Consider the following 20,559-nt stretch of genomic DNA (forward strand, 5'->3'; position numbering starts at 1 on the left):
ATTGTTCCTTGTGCCATGAGAAAACTACAAAGGCATTCCACTGTATAGTTATTCCACAATGTAAAAAGAAACCATCTGTTAGGGATACCCTAAATTACTGCTTTGGAGGACAGTGATTTAGCCAGCACCTGGCTGCTGTGTTGCCTAAAAATATGATGCAGGTACTTAGACATTTTGTACAGGTCGAGTGTGTAACGTTTTGAAATGTTCTCCAACATTTATATTGATGTAGATCCAACAAGGCCTGTGTTGTGAGTGCAAAACATTTCCACACAGCCACACACATGGGGGTCAGAATCCTGATTTTCCAATATCGTGGCAGCTCCTTGAGCATCATGAAATGGCTCTCTGGAATGCCCCCTGGTCTTCAGGGTCAGCTTCTTGGGAGATGCAGGGGCCTGTGGTAGGAAGGGGACGGGCTGAAAAACCCTTGTGCCTATGTAAGCTTTTGGACCCCAGCTATTATATTACATTGTCTGGCTATAAAAACAGATATAATAAATGAAGACTTTAATTCTAACCTTAATAAATCCAGTTCTCCAGAATGTGCTAATATTTCTAATGATCCTATTCGAAACCATGATTTGGCAACACGTAAAACTATTGCACCTAAAACACAAGTGTATGCACATTAGTAATTAAAATTCATCTGTGATCCAGAACCTTGTGTGCACTTCTATGTGCACATTGAACTCTGCGCTTACAGACTCCCCCACTCACTTGGGGGAGACAGCAGATCTTCATGGTCAATGGAATATATATGCAAATGTGTTTCGTCCATTGATAGGAATAGAATCTTTGTGGGGAGGAAAGCTCTTTCAAGAACTTGCTGCATCAGTGCTATGATAGGTATCATTCAGCTAATCTAGAAATGAGATGTCAGTATTTCAGTATTGCTGCAGTGACTGAGGGTGTGATCTACATTTCTGGAATGCCCACAACAAATAAGAAAATTATCTTATTAAAAAGGGATTAGACAAATCTATGGAGTATAGGTCTGTTGATGGCTATTAGCCGCAATAGCAATATGGAATCTCATGTTCAGAGGCAGTATGCTGGTAAATATCAGCTGCTGGTTGGCCAGTGTAGGACTAAATAGACCTTTGTTCTGATCCAACAGGGCTTTTCTTATGTTCTTATCTAGCTCCTCAGCTTGGTGTTCCTATATATGCCACCTGAAAGTTGTTTTTTTTTATAACGTAATGGCATTAAACAACCAGTAATAAGCCAGGAAATAAAATAGCTAAAATACATGAAATAGATGATGAGCAAATCAAAACACTTCAGGGAAAAAACCCTAATAAAATACCCAAAAAGGATATGATAAAGAAAACTGTACAATTGTGCAAGCCTACAGCTGTTCAAATCCTGGCTGATAAATGAAGATTATGCTCAATTCTAGCTTTCAAACTCTGATTAGAACAGCATGTAAAAGAAAGAAAAATGGCACGTCTTGGCATCCTGGAAACAGAGAAAATGTACACAATGCTCCTCTGATGTGTTATGTATGTGAAGGCACACACCAGAGGTGCTGCTCTTATGGTCCCAAGAACAACCATTTAGCACTTACCTAATTCCAGTGAAGTCAACAGTACAACCACCTGGGCACTGAATATTTATGAACTGATTATGATTCATGATATTTACAGCAAAAACAACAACAGAGAACAGAATGTGTGTGCCTGGTTTAAGAAAAATTAACTGGACAGCCACAGTACTACAAAAGAGTAATTATAAATTCAGCAGTTACCTCTTTCCTTCTTAATATTCCCATTGTAGAACCGATCTCTCCACACGTCATCGTCACTTACAACCAAGCTGTGCAAGAAGAGGAACTGGGCAGTTAACATGAAGGAGGTTAAAGTTGTTTCAGGACTGTGTACTAGAAAGTGGATTCATACTAAATTTCAAAGGGGGAGGGAATGTAAAAATTCAAACACAGATAAGCCTAATGTTACAATACCGGGTTGAAGGACAATTCACAAAATTACCATGCTAGTTGCAGACACTACATTTTCTAGCCTATGATGATTTCAGGCTCTTGGTTATCCATGACTGAGTCAGACCAGAAGTGACACTGGCATAACTCTACATATATACATACTGTTTGGCCAGTTCAAATATAAGCAAACCTAGTAGACCAGCTGCAGGGCGGGAAAGAAGGGTTGACTCCAGGACCTCTGCCAGTTCCCCCCTTACAGTCAGCCCCCCCCCCTTTTCAGGGCTGACTGGGAACCCATCCCGCTTCTGAGTACTTCCTGTTTAAAGGGTAAGTCTATCTAGGAAATATCCATAGATAAAGGTAAGACAGTATATGAAGTCAGAGGGTTTCCCCCCCAGATTAAAAGGCTGAGGTAGGGTAAGAGTGAGAGCACACTTGGCCTGACCATTTCAGGGAGGAACCACATGTTACATGGAAATATCTATTTTCCTAGAGATGGGAAGTGATGAGTTTCAGTAAAAAAAAAAATGGCAGGGGAGAGAGTGCCCAACTCTTCTCCACCCCCATGATTTCACGTGCATGTTTGCAAAGGTAAATATATATCTGGAACTCCATGTGGGAAAAGTGGTGCTGGTGGGAAGCTGTATTAGAAAAATGGTGAGTAGAGGCAGTGATAAGAAGCCTCCACCTCTTCTCTCCTTCAAATTGCTCCCTCCTAAAGCTACATTGCTCTAATATAAGCAGCCATTGAGGGTTTGTTGTATGTTTACATGTGATATGTAGTTCAGGGGTAGACAACTGTTTTGGCCCTAAAAGTTATGTGCATGCACGTGCGCACACACACATGTGTGTAACCTTTACCAATTTGGACATTATATGTCTACTCAGAAGTAAGCCACAGTGCAACAGCTTTTAGGCATGCAAAGTATGGCTCAAATCCCAAATTTAAAGGTATTCAAGGTTTAAATACTCATCAGGGTATTTAAAATATCCAACAGGGAATTTAAAATTGAAATGTCTTTAAATGGCTCTTACTGTATATCACTGATTGGAGATACGTAACATTTACGTAGACTAAGACAGCGAAAATAAGGCGAACGCAAATAGCGTAGACGCTACGCTATTTGCGTTCCCCTTATTTTCGCCGTCTTAGTCTACGTAAATGTTTATGTAGACTAAGATGTGCCAAAATAAGGAATGCAAATGGCGGCGCCCATGGGCACCGCCATTTGCTTACGTGCTTTTTTTAATCAGCTGTGATAGACTACATAAACATTTACGTAGCCTATCACGGCAGACTGCAGGGACGCAAATGGCGGTGGCTACAGCCGCCGCCATTTGCGTTCCTGCTAGCCAGCGGCCGGATGTCCGGCTGCTGGTGGAGCCGGCCGGCGGCTCCGCAGAATCCCTGCGGAGCGGAGCCGGCCGGCCAGGATTCCGGGGGGGCAGAACAGAGCGCCTCCCCCCCCCAGCCAGGATTCCGGGGGGAGGGACGGAACGCCTCTCCCCCAGCATCAGCATAATCTGCGGAAAGGTAAGTACCTTTCGTACATCCCTACCTATATGCCACCCGAAAGCTACAACAACAGCAGCTTCCTCTGTGTAAAGATCAAGATGCAATGACTGTGTGTGACTGGCAATGGACAGTGAGTGTTGGCTAAGGACCATCTGTATTGTTATGTATTGGCTAATGTGTTGAAACATGTATTGTAGCTTAGGCTCAACCTTCTGTGTGTACCACTGTTACTTCACAAAGAAGAAAATGCAAGCTAAACTAAATGTTTGTTGAAGGATGCTGCATGTGCTAGAATGATGCTGTCAAGATGGGAATGACATTTTAAAGTGGTCTAAGCAAGTGTAAACTTTTATTGAAAGCCACTGGCGGGATATATTTGTACACTGAGGTAACAGTGGATTTGAAATCCTATGTATTATGCTTTATCCCATCGTACTGGTTACTGTTATTTTCTTGCTTTGTCTTTTTGCTTTGTATGTAGCCTAGCAAGCTTAATGATATATGATTTGTTTTAATTATTTAATGAAATACTGCACATGGAATCTATGAAAATTCAAAGGGTGGAATGTATTGGATTTGGTTTCAGAAGAATGGTGGATAGTGAGGTGCGAATTTCCCCAGAATCATATGTAGTATTTAATGCAGTGTTTAATAGCACAGTACACTGATTTGCTAGAAAGTCGGCAATTTTCATGATTTTAGAGTTCATTCTTATAGCTGTATTCACATACAGTGAAGGCCATACTTTTTGCTATCAACAGAAGCTAAAACAATGCACAGTAGTTGTTCTTCACACTGTGTACCTTTTAACAGATAAGGGATGCTTCTTTTTGTACTGCAAGAAACTTATTTTGCTGCCAAAGGAGAAAGACCTTGAGAAAGAGGGAAGCAAGCAGCGTATTCTTTCACACAAAAGACATATACAATTCAGAAAGATCGGTATGATCCTGGATTTGCTGCTGTAGCCCAGCAATATTGCCAATCTTGCTCAATCAGCCTAGATCACAATGTGGGGAAAACCTGTGAGGGTTGACCAAGCAGCCCATCGTCCCCTGTGGGGGCCATTTGTAAATATTGATTTTATCCAGATGCCAAAATGCTGTAATTACCAATATGTGCTTGTGATAGTTGACATGTTTTCCAAGTGGGTCAATTTACAGGCCAAATCATGCAAGAACTGTGTAAAGACCTGAGAATTAAACAGAATCGGCACTGCCCTTACCATCCGCAGTCAGCAGGTGGAGAGACAGAATGGAATCTTACAGAACAAATTGCTAAAGTTGTGTGACAAGCAAGAAGCCTTGCTGGCTCTACCTGATTCAGGCCACCATATCAGCCCAAGTGATGAGGTGTACATAAAAGTTTTCCAGAGGAAGAACATCTTACAACCCCAGTGGAAAGGTCCATGCTGGATGATCCTAGTCACCAACACTATTGTCAAGTGCCAAAGTCTCTCCAGGTGGGTCCACGCTTCCCACTGCAAGAACGTGCTGAGATCTATCAATGCCAGTCAAGAGATGACGACAAGGGACAGAGACGACGATCCAGTCTACTTCACAAGTGGACCACTGTACCCAAGACTTACCAGGCTCCCAGAAGTACAACCTGAGGTCAAGGGGAAAGGACATTATTGATGGACCCACTTTCTGACCTCTATTAGGAAGGAACCGCTTGGTCCCTGTTTGGACTTTTCCTTGTTTGAAAAAGCTACTTTTTAGCTCTTTGGTGCCATCTGAGGGCCATAATAATGCCCTGCCACTCCTGAGAAACCAGTAAGATTCTGCCCTGCTGGCAGAGTTGGAAAGTCCAGCACTGAGCCTAGCACCAGCTGGTGAGCAACTTATCATGAGACCAGAAGATGTCTTAATGATTTTGGACTTTGAGTAATAAAGGAACACCGGGCGGTTGGGATAAGAATCATGTTATAACCATGGGAAATTTAGCTGTAAGGAATGTTAAATTATCTAAATGTTGGATATGTATGCACCTCCCAACCCAGTAGATATCCCATGGTAGGGTGATAGGAGTTACACTCTATATAAAGACCACATCTAATGTTTTAGAATGGGTTAAGTCCCTGTTGAAGTTTCTTATTGTTGGTATCATTGTTCTCATAATCATCTATGTAGTTGTACAACTGTTGATCTGTGCCTGTAAATGTTGTATCTCAAGGACCAGCAAATACCTGCAAACTATACCCAACACCAAAATGAAGCTATTGGTGATGAAAGTAATGGAAAGTGAATGGAGCAGGCCCTGGCCAAAAGGAGGAACTGAAGTGGAAAAATACCACTTGCATTGTTAGCCTGGGAATGTATTGCTGAGATGCTGAGAGTCCCGTAGGTAAAGGAATGTAGGGACTGAATTAGTGCTAGAGGACGGTGGCTGATTAACTTACTGTGCATGAGTCACAATGCCTAGCAAGGCCCTTGTCCCTGGAAACCGGAAAACTTATTCTGAAGGAAGTTTGTAGCCCCTTGACTCAGTGCTGCACCAAATACTGACCAAAGCTTATGTCATGAGCCTTGTTTACTTGTTTGTATAAATACCAAAGTCGCCTATTGTTTTGGGTTCAGTCCCAAGGGCCTACGTTGGCAACTCTTGACTGCACCACATCTTGGTGTTCTGGTAATAAACATCCACTCAAACAAAAGTCAGTATCTGTTCTCTGGCCAAGCCCAGGAGAAGGGTAAAATCCTGCAACACTGGGAATTGTAGGACTTTTTTTCAGTCTAAACATGCATAGGATTGTGCCCTAAAAAGTGTTTATTAGGTGTTCCTCTGCTGGATTCTCATAAGCCCTAATGAAAAGGTCAGCAAAACTGACCTGTTTGGAAGATTACCTGATGAAATGCCTTGATCAGTATCTGCTTTTTCTTCCAACAGGCACAGTTTGTACAAGTATTTACAGAAACCATTGCGGGACTGGTGGAGCTTTTATTTGCAGAGAATGAAAGCTTAATAGAAAAACCCTTAAAATTCCATGGGGAAAATGCCAAAAGAATTAAGAAACTTCCCTTTTTTGTTTAAAGAGTGGGAATATCTGATTTAAGACCCTAATAAGGCATGAGGAACAGGAAAACAATTCAATTGCCCTTAAGTCAATTATGCATGGACTGGTTATATCAGGACTGGACTAATGTAATGTGCTCTAAGTGGGGCTTTGAAGATGACCTGGAAATTTCAGCTGGCGCAGAACATGGCCTTTTGAATCTTTGTTGAGGCTAGGCAATCGGATCATATTAGGCCAATTCTGTACCATTTGCACTGGTTGCTGGTTAATGTCTGGGCCCACCTCAAAGTGCTGGTTTTGAACTCTAGTGACATTCTGTATACTATTCCAGAAACCAAAGTCTGTAAGTCTGAAGGTGCCAGATAAAAAATATTTTTCTCATCTAGCATCACTCTGTGACTGGAACTTCCTGTTGGGAAGACAAACATGCATAGCTAATGGAGAAGACCCCTCTGCATGCTATTCTTGGATAAATTACATGCACTTTCCTCTTGTTTGCTTTGGTATTTATACAAACTCAGCAAGAACTTTGTGAATGAATTGTAACAGTTGGGATACAAAAGATTCCCATTGGCAACAATTTAGCTATCAGCTGGGGTTCTCTGAGTTAAATATTTATGAAAAGAAGCCGGAAAGCTTTCTAGTGTAATGCTTATGTAGCCATCTCAACTCAGCAAGGATTCAAACAGCATGTCAGACACAGAGGCTAACAAATCACCTGAACTCAGCAGACCTGGTACACAAAGTTCATGCTGGATATTGTCTTTGAATCAAACAACATGTCACAGCAAGGAAAGTCATAACATTACTAGAAGCTTTCATACTCATCCAGTCTTGTGGATTTTGCATTAATTGCAGAGTTTAGGAGACCAGTAAGGCTTTCCAATAAGTCAGTTCCAAAACGGCATTCAAAAAAGCAAATGTTGCTTTCCCGAGTAATGCTAGAGACATTAATCTGACCGACACAAAAATCTGCACAAGCAACCAGAAAGGGCCTTTATGCACAATCACACACTGAGTGTCCCCTGAAATTACATTTCAGCCATTCCACAAGCAGACATATTTACTTTTCAGCGACACTAGCAAGGCTTTTCATATGCATGTAATAGCTGTGGGTGTAAGTGTAATAATAGAGTTACAGTTGCTGGGAAGTAGTGTAGCTGCTGTTTGCTCTTCTTATTTACCTCATAACTTTAAACAAAATTACTTTCACAAAAAATGAATGCATTGCAATTAATGAATAAGGAGGAGGAAGTGTGCTGCTCTCCATCAAAAATGCATACTATAGCTGGCAGAAGGCCACAACGCTCATATAGCATGATCCACATTATATTTACAAGGGGTGAATGGGAGATGTACTGAATTTCCCAGGTACAATATATAGTGCTTTAACTTCTTGGATATACCCAATGCGAAAATACTATCTTTATAACTGTAGAAGTGTAGAAATTGCACTTTATAAATGAAAATGAGTGCACACATATTTAACTTTTTTTTAAAAAAGACCCATCAAATTGTGGGAGAAGGGTTCTAAGGCCGTATGAAGTTTACTCTTCTGTTGCTTCACCATATCAGGAAGTGGAAAGAACAGCTATGAGATACTATGTGCCTCAAAAAGCAGAACTTTATGTGGTGCAAGAATGAGGGATAAAGGTGAGCAGGCCATTAAGACTGGTGATAGGTAGGCAAAGGGAAGATAACAAACCAAGAGGACAGAGAACCCTATTCACCCAGAGTAACGCACAATTCTCTAAGTTTGTCATAATAAAAAGCATAAAAGTTGTAAATTTACAAAGAGTTCAGCTTGCAGTGTCCACCGCTGACCTTGGCTTAGGGGCAAACAAAGTCAACAGAATGTGCAGATTAAGGTGACAGAGCTGTAGGGGAAAAAATTACTGGCAGAGCTTGGAATCAGTAAGTCCTTCAATCACAATGGAAACTTGACACCCTGATTCATGGCCCAATCAAGGGAGCCATATTCTGTGGAGGAGCTCTAGTCTCCTCTGGCAACTATCTACATGTTCCCAGGGAGGCATGGATCCCACTTTGAGATCAGAACTACAAGTTGACTTAGAAAATGCATGTTTCAAATTGTGTGTTTGCTTAGTTAACATGAATACAGGAGCAGGAAGAGAGGAAGGGGAAATAAGTGGGCAGAAGAAGGAGATGCCTAATCCTTCCTGTGCTCACCAATTATCCCTGGCAAATCTTGACCCCCACAACTGCCACCCAAAGGAAATTTCCCCCAAGGCAGGTTTGCCTCCAGCTGCAGAATCTAGCTGGGGGAAACATGGGATAAAGCAGCTCAGATGAAGAGAGCATTTGCAGGGGAGAATTGGCTGGTGGGGAAATATTAACCACTCCCACTTCTTCTGCAAGTGTCCCTCCCCATTAGCTTTATAAGACGAACACAGACTTATATTTGCCTTATCTGTCATATTGCCTTGAGATGCACAGTTTTAACACAAGACTGACCTCTCAGAAAACACAATGAGTAGTATCCTATTTGGCCCATGCACTCGTGCTTGTGCAACGGGGCTTTTGCAGTTCTAAAAATAACCACTGACCTGTGCCGATCTGGAAATGAGCATTTCTGCTCATTTCTGGGGTTATTTTTAGAAGTGCAAAAGACCTATCTGGAAACTGGTGGGTCCCCTGAGGTCAAAGGAACCAGCAGTAGCGGAGTGGCCCCACTGGATACTGCCAGTAGAAGGAACCACCCCACAAAAGCCCACAAGACACCAACTGGAGAAGTACTTTTGTACCCTTCTCCCATTGGCTTCAGTAGAATTAAGTAAGTATAGCTGTGAAAAACAGGGATAAAGTACCTGGCTGCTCTGCTTGTAGGAAGCCCAAGATAATGCATGGCTTCGCTGCCCAAGAATTCTCGAACAGAAGAGTGAAGCACAGCTCTGCCATCCCCATTTCTATGGAAAAGAAAGCAAAGAATATAAACTATACTACACTATTATGGTTAATAACCACTGAGAGACCTACCATCCATTACTTTATCTAGTATTTTAAAAAAATGTTGACAAAACATATGGTAAAATTCTGTAGGTCCTTATGACTCAGTCAACTGGGTGCTATACGCTATAGTGGAAGGAAAATTCATCTACATTGCACAGATTCTTTTGTGAGCTGAGACTGGATTTATGGATGGGTCTTAATGTTCAGATGAGTCATTGAAATTAAAGGTTTAGATGTGCAACAGATGCTAATTCGAAAGCCATCAAGGATACAGAGTGTTACACCAAACACATGACAAACCTAGAGTATGGTGTCCTTCCTGAACCTTTCAGCTGCAGTTCCCATCTGTCACCAAACCTGCAAAAACAATTATTAGTATTAATAATGTTGAGACCTGCTGCAGCATAGTAAATAAGAGTTTGAGCCAGGCAAGATTTGAACTCTCTAGTTAGAGTGGCTTGCCTATGGCTTTCTCAGCCTTCAACCCAATGTGAAATATGAAGAAAATAATGCATATCTTCCTAGCAAGATTGTTGTTAGGATTACCAAGATAATGCATGTGAAAGTTTTATCAGTATTTTTGCTATTATTAATAGTTACTAATATATTTTCCTAGATATCAGTATTAGCCACATACTGCTTAGCCTCTAAGGGGTCCCCAATCTCTTTGGGGCAGTGGGCACATTTGGAATTTTGAGTGTGTTGTGGGCACTGTCACAAAATGTCTGCCATGGGGTGGGCTTTCCCATTCATAGAATGCCTGCTATGGTGGGCATGGCCAGTTACAGGACACTAATTTCCCAGAAGGCAACTGGTAAGACTAAAAGAAAAGTAACTTGTCCAAGTCCTTAAGTACATGGCAGAGATGGGGTCTGAGCTCCAAAACAGAAAACCACTCTTTTGAACCAAAATAAAGATGGCACTGGAGGGCAGCACTTTACCTTGTAGCATGCCAGCCTCCCATTTTTAAAAAATGGTGTAAAAATCTTAAGAAATGAAATTAAAATCAGGAGGGGCAAGGAACCTGGCAGGTGCCAAGAGGTGTCTGTGGGCCCACTGTTGCCCACAGGCCCCATATTGTCAGCTCCAGGCTTAGTCTGAACATTTCAAATGAAGTATGCAGTACCTGTTTGTATAAATACCAATCAAGTGGGCTCTTCCATCACCCAGCTGGCCTGCCCAGGTACCAAACTAACAAGAAAAGGAGAGATGAAGATGCGAAATAATTATGCACTATTATTTACAGCGAATTTAGACCTGGAATTTCATTTCTAACCTTGATGAAGGTGAGATTCAACATGATCCCATGTAAGAATGCAAAATTCTGCACATTTTTTACAAGCAGGTTCAGCAGATGTAGCCACAGTTTGGGGAAGTACTAAAGAAATTATATTCCATTCTATTCCAATAGTGAAATACAGCAATAACAGAGAATGAGTGATGTGACTCATTAAATATTTCCTACCAGTAAGTAGATGCAGAAGAGCTGGAGGTCAGGGCTATGGGCAGTGGCAAACTGTAAAACCTGGAATAAATCTCTCACCTTGGATACTAGAATCTACTGCACTGAGTGCCAGGTCCTTTAGCAGACTCTGGTCTTTTAAGCTTTTCTCTGGAGCTGTAAGGGATAGAACATGGCTCTTTTTAAAAACAACAAATGTAGACTTTCTTGGGAATCCCATGGATGTACAGGCAACCATGTTCCCTGATATGTAATGACATTTCAGCCATGTCCTAAAGCAGAGGTGGGGAACCTCTTTCAGCCCCAGAACCAAATTCAACTTCGGAGAAGCTCTTGGGGGCCACATTCCAGTGGTGTGCGAGGCCAAATGTAAAAGGGGTGGGGACACCAGCATACTTTAGCTTAAAACTCTTACTGCCAGGAACAATGCCTTAAGAGAGGCACTTCAACCTTTTAGAATGTGGGGAGGGGGGGACTGTACAAAAAGTCAGGAAACCACCAAACAATAGATGTTCAAGGGAAATGGGCCAGGGACAGCCAGGGGAAAGGGCATAGGGACAGACTGGGATCCAGGAGGCCCAGATTTGATGTGTGATTCCTCACACCTGTCCAAGACCAACTCCCTTTATTATATGAAGCTGGAACTGTCCTATACCAGCAGTACAAGAACAACTGCAGAGGGGAGAGGACGATGTCAACTGAGACATTGTAGTTAAATGTGGTGAACTCGTATTTATTATAGTAGGCGATATACCACTGAATACGGGCCCTTTCATGCACCTTAGAAACCTCACCCTTGATGGACAGGGCACATTGTGCCTGGGGTAAAACGAAATACAGCCACAGAGGAGATGAAAGGGGAGAAGATGTGGAAAGGGGAGAACATGTGGAAAAGGGCAAAGAGCATTATTTGGTTAATAGAATTAAAGTTCCTCATCTCTATATTTCAATTATTCCTTGAGTTGTGCTATGATCTGCAAAGCTGTTGCACTGGGACTTACTCCTGAGTAGACTTGCCAATATCTCTATATTTATATTTATTTATGTATCTCTAAATTTCAGCATCTGAATTATTCTATCCACTTCTAAGAAGTGAATACTAAAGTGAGTGAACAATGAAAAGAACAAATGAGACTTGTGAGTCATACATGGCACCACAGAAGAAACAGCCTTTTATTGGAATGTACTTGTAACAAATGGGGTATTGCAATTCTATAACTTATGAGTTCCCCCTTTTTTAAAGTTGGAACAGACACCAATCCCTGCCTCCCCCGGGTCTTCTAAACTTTTCAAACAGAAAAACTTGTTAGATATAAATGCTTCGATCCTTTACGTGGGTGGAAAAAAAATATTATTATCTACCTGATAGCCACCATATCTGTGAGCGAGGGGTGCAGACTCCAAGATAATTTTTGTACCACTGACAAGCTGTAGAAAATCCTCTGAACCTGAGACAGACATGTCCAAGTCCAACATGTCTTCCAGGACTTCCTAAAGGGGAATAACAACAGAGAAATTACCAAGAGGTAAAAAGAAGATCCACATATTTGGAAATGCAATAGCCAGTTATATCAGTGAATCTTCACTGAATGCACTGGCACTACAGGCCAAGCAATATATGAAGTTTTCTGACTGCCCCCGCTCCCTCCCCAAACAAGACACACACTATTTTTCAATAACACAGATAATTTGAGTCTGTTTATGGTTTTCAGGGAATGCTAACAGCTGTTGGGGACCAACCCCTTTTGCCTTCAGCCCTGCCCACCACAGGAATGCAGCCCCCAAAAGCTTCTCCAAAATGGAATTTGGCCCTTGGGCTGAAAGAGGTTCGACACCCCTGCTTTGAGGGGGGTTTAATTATGTGAGAAGCCAGAGTATCTCCAATGCAAACCATTCAGTGAGTGGCAATTAGTACTGGGTTTCTACATCAGTATCCAAGACTTAAAGCCATTCAGTGGCTAGAACAGTGGCTTCACTTTGTTTCACTCATAGGATTATTGTGTGGGTTAATGAAATGAGAATTGTAAAGCACTTTATACACTCACAAATGCTACGTTCTAAGTATGTGACCGGAACGTCATTTTATGTTTTCAACGCAAGAGTTGCCAAAAATTCAAGCACTCTTGTGGCAAGAATATTAAGGGTCTGTGAAAATCTGTGAAAATCTCCTCCAGGTATTCATATTTCATTTTTGGAACCTAGCCATAATCATAGTAAAAATATCCTTCTACGCACTGGCTTGGTGCAGATGTAAAACTGCTTGATCACTGAACAGTGGTTCTCTGTCCTCCCCTCTCACAAAGGCATCACACACTCACTCAGTTTTGGAGCAAACACTGGCTAGGATTAAACCTTCACAGATATTTTCACTAGCCAGTTCACAAATCTGCTCCTGACCATGGTTTCAGACTGTGGTTTACCACTAATCATGGTTAGTGAAAATGCCAGTGGAGAGGTAATGCTAATCAGAGTTGTCTCCAAACCTGAAAGGGCAGGGGATAATATCTGCATGAGAGGGGAGGAAGGAAGGACATACAAAGGTGCTCCGGAGCTGAGTATCTCCAAATCTGTATTGGGTTTGGACATGGGTGACTAAAGTTGTGACCCCATTCAGGCCTGAACTCCGTTCAGTGGCCTTGGGACATAGCTCTGAAACTGAAAGGCGGTAGTGGTGGGGAAACGTTTATGTGAGAGGAGATAAGGACAGAAAAAGGTGGAGTGTGTGGGCTCAGGGCATATGCATTGCATGTAAAAGGTCCAGAGCAGATGCACTTGGACAAAAGAGCTGAGGCTCAATCCTTGGCATCTCCAGACAGGGCTGGGAAAAGCTCCTGTGTGAAGTCCTGAGGAGCTGATATCAGTCAGTGTGGTAGGCAGTACGTAGCTAGATGGGCTAGTGGTCTGCCTCAGCACAAGGCAACTTCCTATGACTTCATAACCCTAGATGGGGACGCACTGACTGAGTTCGAAGAACACGCGAGCCCACACTCAGTGGCTGAGTGTGGGTTATGGTTGAACTGTGGGTTATTTGTTGAACCATAGGTTAGAATTTTGTTTGAACCCAGGACATTTTCTGCAGGGTGGCTCATTAACCATGCAGTGTGACTTATTTTTCTCAAACAAGCCACCTTGAGAACCGATGGTTTGTTGTTGGATTCTCCAGGGTGACTAACAAGCTACACTGCATGGTTAGCAAGCTACCTTGTGGAAAATGTCCTGGGTTCAGACAACATGTAAACCCACAGTTCAACAAACAATCCATGGTTCAACAACAACCCACCCTCAACCACTGGGGCTGTACATACAACATGCTAACCCACACTCAGTGGTTGAGGGTGGGTTGTTTCGAACCATGTGCTGTTTGTTAAACTATGTGTTAGCATGTTGTCTGAATGCAGCACATTTTCAGTAGGGTGGGTTATCATGTTGTCTGAATGCAACCAGAGTGGATTGTTAATTATGCACTGTGGCTTGTAAACCACCCTGAACAACCCAACAACAAAACATGGGTTCTCAAGGTGGCTTGTTCAAGAAAAATAAGCCACACTGCATGATTAACAAGGCACCCTGGCTGTGTTCAGACAACATGCTAACCCACGGTTCAACAACCTACCCATGGTTCAAAACGACCCACACATGGGTTAGTGTGTTGTGTGAACAGCCCCATTATGTCTGCACCAAGCCATTGTGCTCTGGATGCATTACTCAATTGGCAGGACCTTTTGGAACCTCTTCAAATGTTCTGGTAAAGCTAGCACTGATTCCTGCAAAGGGAGTTGCGATCAGAGATTCCTTTTTTTTTTTTAGATGCTTACATAAAGCAGCAACATTGTATCGTTCAGTTAGGCATTCTAAACAAAGAAAAGGGAGCCTAACCTTAGAAACAGCTACAAGTAGAACTCTGGATTTAAACGGCGTAGGGTAGACAACTGAAAAAATGACATCTCGCACTTCACGAACATAATTATCTTGAACACGATCAATGGGAAACGTAGCTAGAGGAAACAAGTAAAATATTTTCACACACACTCCAAACAATAGAGTCCTGTTTCTGAACTCCAAAATTCAGTTATTTGGACCAACCAAAATGACACTAAATAGTGTGCAAGAGTTCTCCAGAACTCTTCTTCAGGCTAGGTGGCACAAAAAGTGTGTGGGGGGTGGGGAGCAGGTACAATGACACAAAAAAGCACCAACATTAGACCAGATGTTGTAGCCTTAGGTCTGCACTTAGAGCCAGTCTCAAGAGGGGGACTGCAGGCTGAATGAATTAGTCACTGCTAGGTACTGCAGGTTTCAGGTTATACATAGGATTCTGGGACAAAGAAGCAATGGCTGACCCCCATTTCTGAAAACATAAAGGACATCTGCTACCCAGATCTATCTCTTGCCTTGGGTAAAATGCACAGGTTTCTGGGCAGGTAAAGAGCAGAAGTGAAAAGAAGCATGACAGTCTTCATAGTAGCAGAACCAAAGACTAATTTGGGGAGGTGAAAGTGAACCAGGCAAAAAGGTCAATTGAAGCCAAATTGCATAGTGTTACCAAGTGGTTGGAGGGAACAGAATCCTCAAAATGCATAGTCCCTGGGCTCAGGCCTATGAAAGCATATGCCACAATAAATTTGTCTGTCTTTAAAATGACACAGAGGTTTTTGTAGTTTTTACATAACATTGCATATTAATTAATCAATTATATGAATTATATTTACAATGCTTTTAAAATACCTCTTGAATGCCACGCTGGAGGCATTCAAGATGAGGCTGGACAGCCATTTTTCAAGGATGCTTTGACTTGGATTCCTGCATTCAGCAAGGGTTGGACTCGATGGTCTTATAGGCCCCTTCCAACCCTACTATTCTATGATTCTATGAAAATGAGAGACAGCTTCTCGCAAGGTTAGAAAGCAGCATGGAAATATCACAAAGCTATATTTTTATGTTGTCATCATTTTCTGTAAATGATGAACGTAAAACATAAAATTTGAGCACAAGTGTGGGCTAGTGGATACTGTTTTGGAGGGGGAGTTGGAAGAGCTGGACACCTGACCTAGCTCAGCCACATACTCACTGGTTTTAATATGTTTTAACTGGCCTCTGCTTTGTTTAATCTCATCGGTTTTCATCTGTTTCTATTTTTTATTTAGATACTGTTGTGAACTTTAATATGATGATGGTCACTACTATAGTTTTTTACTGTGTATTTTATTGCATATTGCTGCTAGGCACCTTGGGCACCGAATGCACAAAGGAGGGATATAATTTTAAATACATACCCTCACTTCACTGTCCTGTAAATAGGAATATCAAAGATATTTATTTATTATTTATTTATTATTGCATTTATATCCTGCCTTTTTTCCTCTTGCAAGGAACCCAAGGCAGCTTACATTATCCTCCTCCTCTCCATTGTATCCTCACAACAACAACCCTGTGAGGTAGGTTGGGCTGAGAGTCTGTGACTGGCCCAAAGTCACCCAGTGAGCTTCCATGGCCAAGTGGGGACTAGAACCCGGATCTCCCAGCTCCCAGTCCATCACTCTCCCTGTTGTGATGAAAAATACAATGAAACTAAAAAATGTACTCTGCATGCTACCAATGAGAACCTCAGAGTTTCAGCTGCTGAACTGCTGCTGTGGTCAGAGCCCACTCCCTTCTGTGACCACTGGGGTACTTGCAAGAAGAACCCAATCCTGTGCACTCTGTCAATAAAGTGCTGGAACATATATCAGGTAGAAATAACTAATAACTATATGAAGCAACTTCATGCTGCTGAATTACTCAAAACATAAAAGTGGAGCTGCTGGCAACCAGAGAGTGTTAGTTATGCTTTGGAGCAGATTTATGCAAATCCACTTCCCAAGCTCATCAGAACAAAACTTCCCAGCCTTCAGGTGAGCAGAGTACCTGGCAGAGTACATGGATCCCTTCCTCAGACCTCTTGTTAGAGCTGCTATTTCGGAGAGACTTCTCCTGTTCTTTACCTCCTCCTTACTGGTGCATTCAGCAAATTAAAAATACCTTGGTACTTCCAAGCCCTCTGCATATGCTATAGGATTCAGAAAAGGGGATTGTTGCAACCACAAATAATGGTAGGCTGAGAAAGCCAAATGAACATTTGTGGACCCATGCTTAAGTCTCAATTAAATCAACTGGACTTGTTAGTCCATCCCAGTAAAATCAATGGGACTTAAGCATAGCTGACTTTCTCTAGATTGGAGCTGTTATGTAATCAGGCAAATTGTTCAGCCAGATAAAGTATCCTTTACCAGTTATTCTTTCCAACTTTAATATATTTTAACTTAGCTGTAGAAAATACATAATCTTAAATGGGTATAAAACAACTTGTAAAGTACCTGTGAATTTTTCTGTGGAAAGTCTCCATCCACCAAAAGAAGATAATTTCTTTTTCCTTTCACAATAGTCTTGATCCAAGTTGGAATTATTGATGTAATTATGCACATGGCTAAAACTACTTGCAGCAATTATTGAGTCCAGGAGGTAGCATCCAGAGTGACATACCAGCATCAACCAAGTAAACAACCATGAAGCTACACAATATCTTGACATAGTGAGTTCTAGGACTTTTCTTAATGAAGGGTCAAGTCTGTATGGAACCAAAATCAAGAGACAATTACCATGAGACCGGGTTTCTAGCTCTGAATCGCTTACTTTTAATGGTTAATCTTGCTTCCTAGCCCTTTTAGTTTCACATATAGATTGGCAATTCTTTCAGTTCTAAAAAATGCCCTTGAAAATTATTTCACATTTTTTCACAAAATATGTAATCCTGAGAATAGCTTTTTAGGGTGCAATCCTATGTATGTTTAGACAGAAAAAAGCCCTAGAACTCCCAGCATGCCCCAGCAAGCCATTCTCTTTCCACTGTAAAACACACTCATCACAGATTCCAGTGCTACTCTCTAGAGCTGCCTTCCCCAACCTGGTGCCCTTCAGACATTTTATAGTTCAATTCCAATCAGACCCAGCCAGCATGGCCAATGGTCTGGAATGCTGTGATTGCAGTCCAAAACATCTGGAGGGCACCAGGTTGGGGAAGACTGTTCTAGAGAATGTTCGCCCTTGTTTCCAAGATGAAGGAAATAATTCTAGGACGAGTCATGTAAAGTTGTCAATGTTATGCTAAGGGCAGAGATGCCATAAATTATACAATATCATATGATATTCTTAGGACAGCTGTACTGTGTTTGTGCATCTGGTTTTTTCCTCTCTTGTTCCTAGGTGTGTGTGTGTGGTGGGGGGTTTATTGTTGTTGTTGTTGTTCAGTCGTTCAGTCGTGTCCGACTCTTCGTGACCCCATGGACCATAGCACGCCAGGCCTTCCTGTCCTGCGCTCTCTCCCGGAGCGTGCTCAAGTTCATATTCATTGCATCCGTGATGCTATCTAGCCATCTCATCCTCTGCCATCCCCTTCTCCTTTTGCCTTCAGTCTTTCCCAGCATCAGGGTCTTTTCCAGGGAGTTTTCTCTTCGCATTAGGTGGCCAAAATATTGGAGCTTCAGCTTCAGTATCTGTCCTTCCAATGAGCACTCAGGGTTGATTTCCTTTAGGATGGACTGATTTGACCTCCTTGCAGTCCAGGGGACTCGTAAGAGTCTTCTCCAGCACCACAGTTCGAAAGCATCAATTCTTCAGCGCTCAGCCTTCCTTATAGTCCAGCTCTCACAGCCATACATTACTACTGGGAAAACCATAGCTTTGATTAGACGGACCTTTGTCGGCAAGGTGATGTCTCTCTCTGCTTCTTACTATGCTGTCTAGGTTTGCCATAGCTTTCCTCCCAAGGAGCAAGCGTCTTTTAATTTCATGGCTACAGTCACCGTCTGCGGTGATCTTGGAGCCAAAGAAAGTAAAATCTGTCACTGCTTCCATTTCTTCCCCTTCTATATGCCAGGAAGTGATAGGGCCAGATGCCATGATCTTCGATTTTTAAAGTTGAGTTTCAAACCAGCTTTTGCACTCTCCTCTTTCACCCTCAACAAGAGGCTCTTGAGATCCTCTTCGCTTTCTGCCATTAGGGTGGTATCGTCTGCATATCGGAGGTTGTTGATAATTCTCCCGGCAATCTTAATTCCGATCTCTGATTCATCCAACCCGGCATTTCTCATGATGTACTCTGCATATAAGTTAAATAAGCAGGGTGACAATATGCAGCCTTGTCGTACTCCTTTCCCAATTTTGAACCAATCCTCACTCCAAATAAAGTTTTGTTGGCGTTCATGATGCTTCTTGAATATAACACAGTTCTGCATTAGCGTTGTTCAGTTCCCAGGATCTTCTACTACTCTGTGCAGGCTTCTAAATGCCATGGCATGTGATGCTAAGAAACAAAGAGCACACACAAGGAAAGTGCACAGGTGTGTTGTAGTGGTGCACACTATGCATACAAATTACAATCACAAACTGCTGTGAAGCTTTGTCGTTGTCGTCTCCCCCCCCCCCCCGCAAAAATTCCTGCGGATGCCCATGGAGGGAGCACAACCCTCCCCATAAGTCATGCCTGTGACTTTGAAAATATGTTATAATTCCGGGGGGGGGGGTGTGATGATTTGTCCCTGGTGAGGGAAATTCATTTTTCACCTGGAAATTCACCTGGCATTCAAACCTATTATTTATGGCTTCACTCTTATACTATTTAACTGGGAATCAGCAAACTAAAATGGACAGGCATGGGCGAATTTAATTCAGGTGACCATTGTATCTACTACTGTGGGCAAGAATCCCTTAGAAGAAATGGAGTAGCACTCGTAGCCAGCAAAAGGGTGGGAAAAGCAGTACTGGGGTACAGTCTCAAAAACAATCGAATGATCTCAGTACGAATCCAAGGCAACCCATTCAACATCACAGTAATTCAAGTCTATGCCCCAACCACTGAGGCCGAAGAAGCTGAGGTTGATCGGTTCTATGAAGACCTACAACACCTTCTAGAACTAACACCAAAAAAAGATGTCCTCTTCATCATAGGGGATTGGAATGCTAAAGTAGGAAGTCAAGAAATCACCGGGATAACAGGCAAGCATGGCCTTGGTGTACAAAATGAAGCAGGACAAAGGCTAATAGAGTTTTGCCAAGAGAACATGCTGATCATAGCAAACACTCTTTTCCAACAGCACAAGAGGCAATTCTACACATGGACATCACCAGATGGTCGATATCGAAATCAGATTGATTATGTCCTTTGCAGCCAAAGATCGAGAAGCTCTATACAGTCAGTAAAAACAAGACCTGGAGCTGACTGTGGCTCAGATCATGAGCTGCTTCTTGCAAAATTTCGGCTTAAATTGAAGAACGTAGGGAAAACCACTAATCCATTCAGGTATGACCTCAATCGTATCCCTTATGAATATACAGTGGAGGTGAGGAATAGATTTCAGGGATTAGACCTGACAGACAGAGCGCCTGAGGAACTATAGGATGGTGGTCGTCGTCTCCCTCCCTGACTCTTTCTGGCCAGGATCCTATGCCTTTACACTTGCCAGGCAGAAATTCAACGGGTAAAGCACCTCCTCACATAAAGGTGCTACGGGGGGGTCTTCACCTGTAGAATTTCTGCCTGTGGTGCACCCAAGAAGAACCGTTCCGAGAACTCCACGCACCAGTGGTAACTCTAAAGCCCTCGGATCGTCTCAACTGAATAC

General features: G+C 42.3%; 1 protein-coding gene across 6 annotated transcripts in view; it reads right to left on the minus strand.

Annotated features, from left to right (window-relative positions):
- LOC146345089 (uncharacterized) overlaps positions 1 to 20,559 on the minus strand; it is a 43,667-nt gene that overhangs the window by 22,361 nt on the left and 747 nt on the right. For 4 of the 6 annotated variants that reach the window (XM_084859088.1, XM_084859086.1, XM_084859087.1 and 1 more), the window contains exons 2-9: positions 17,257 to 17,507; positions 14,780 to 14,898; positions 12,266 to 12,394; positions 10,568 to 10,632; positions 9,742 to 9,798; positions 9,300 to 9,398; positions 1,751 to 1,818; positions 522 to 609 (exon numbers count right to left, since the gene is read on the minus strand). In XM_084859088.1, the coding sequence (XP_084715214.1) occupies positions 522 to 609; positions 1,751 to 1,818; positions 9,300 to 9,398; positions 9,742 to 9,798; positions 10,568 to 10,632; positions 12,266 to 12,394; positions 14,780 to 14,898; positions 17,257 to 17,470 (839 nt within the window). In that variant the 5' untranslated portion in view covers positions 17,471 to 17,507. The remainder of the gene's footprint in view (positions 1 to 521; positions 610 to 1,750; positions 1,819 to 9,299; positions 9,399 to 9,741; positions 9,799 to 10,567; positions 10,633 to 12,265; positions 12,395 to 14,779; positions 14,899 to 17,256; positions 17,508 to 20,559) is intronic. The other 2 variants (XM_084859090.1, XM_084859089.1) reach the window with 1 other exon arrangement.

The sequence above is a fragment of the Heloderma suspectum genome, chromosome 5 (genome assembly GCF_057233095.1).
Source record: "Heloderma suspectum isolate Gila_16-S chromosome 5, 16-S_ref, whole genome shotgun sequence".
Classification (NCBI taxonomy): Eukaryota; Metazoa; Chordata; class Lepidosauria; order Squamata; family Helodermatidae; genus Heloderma; species Heloderma suspectum.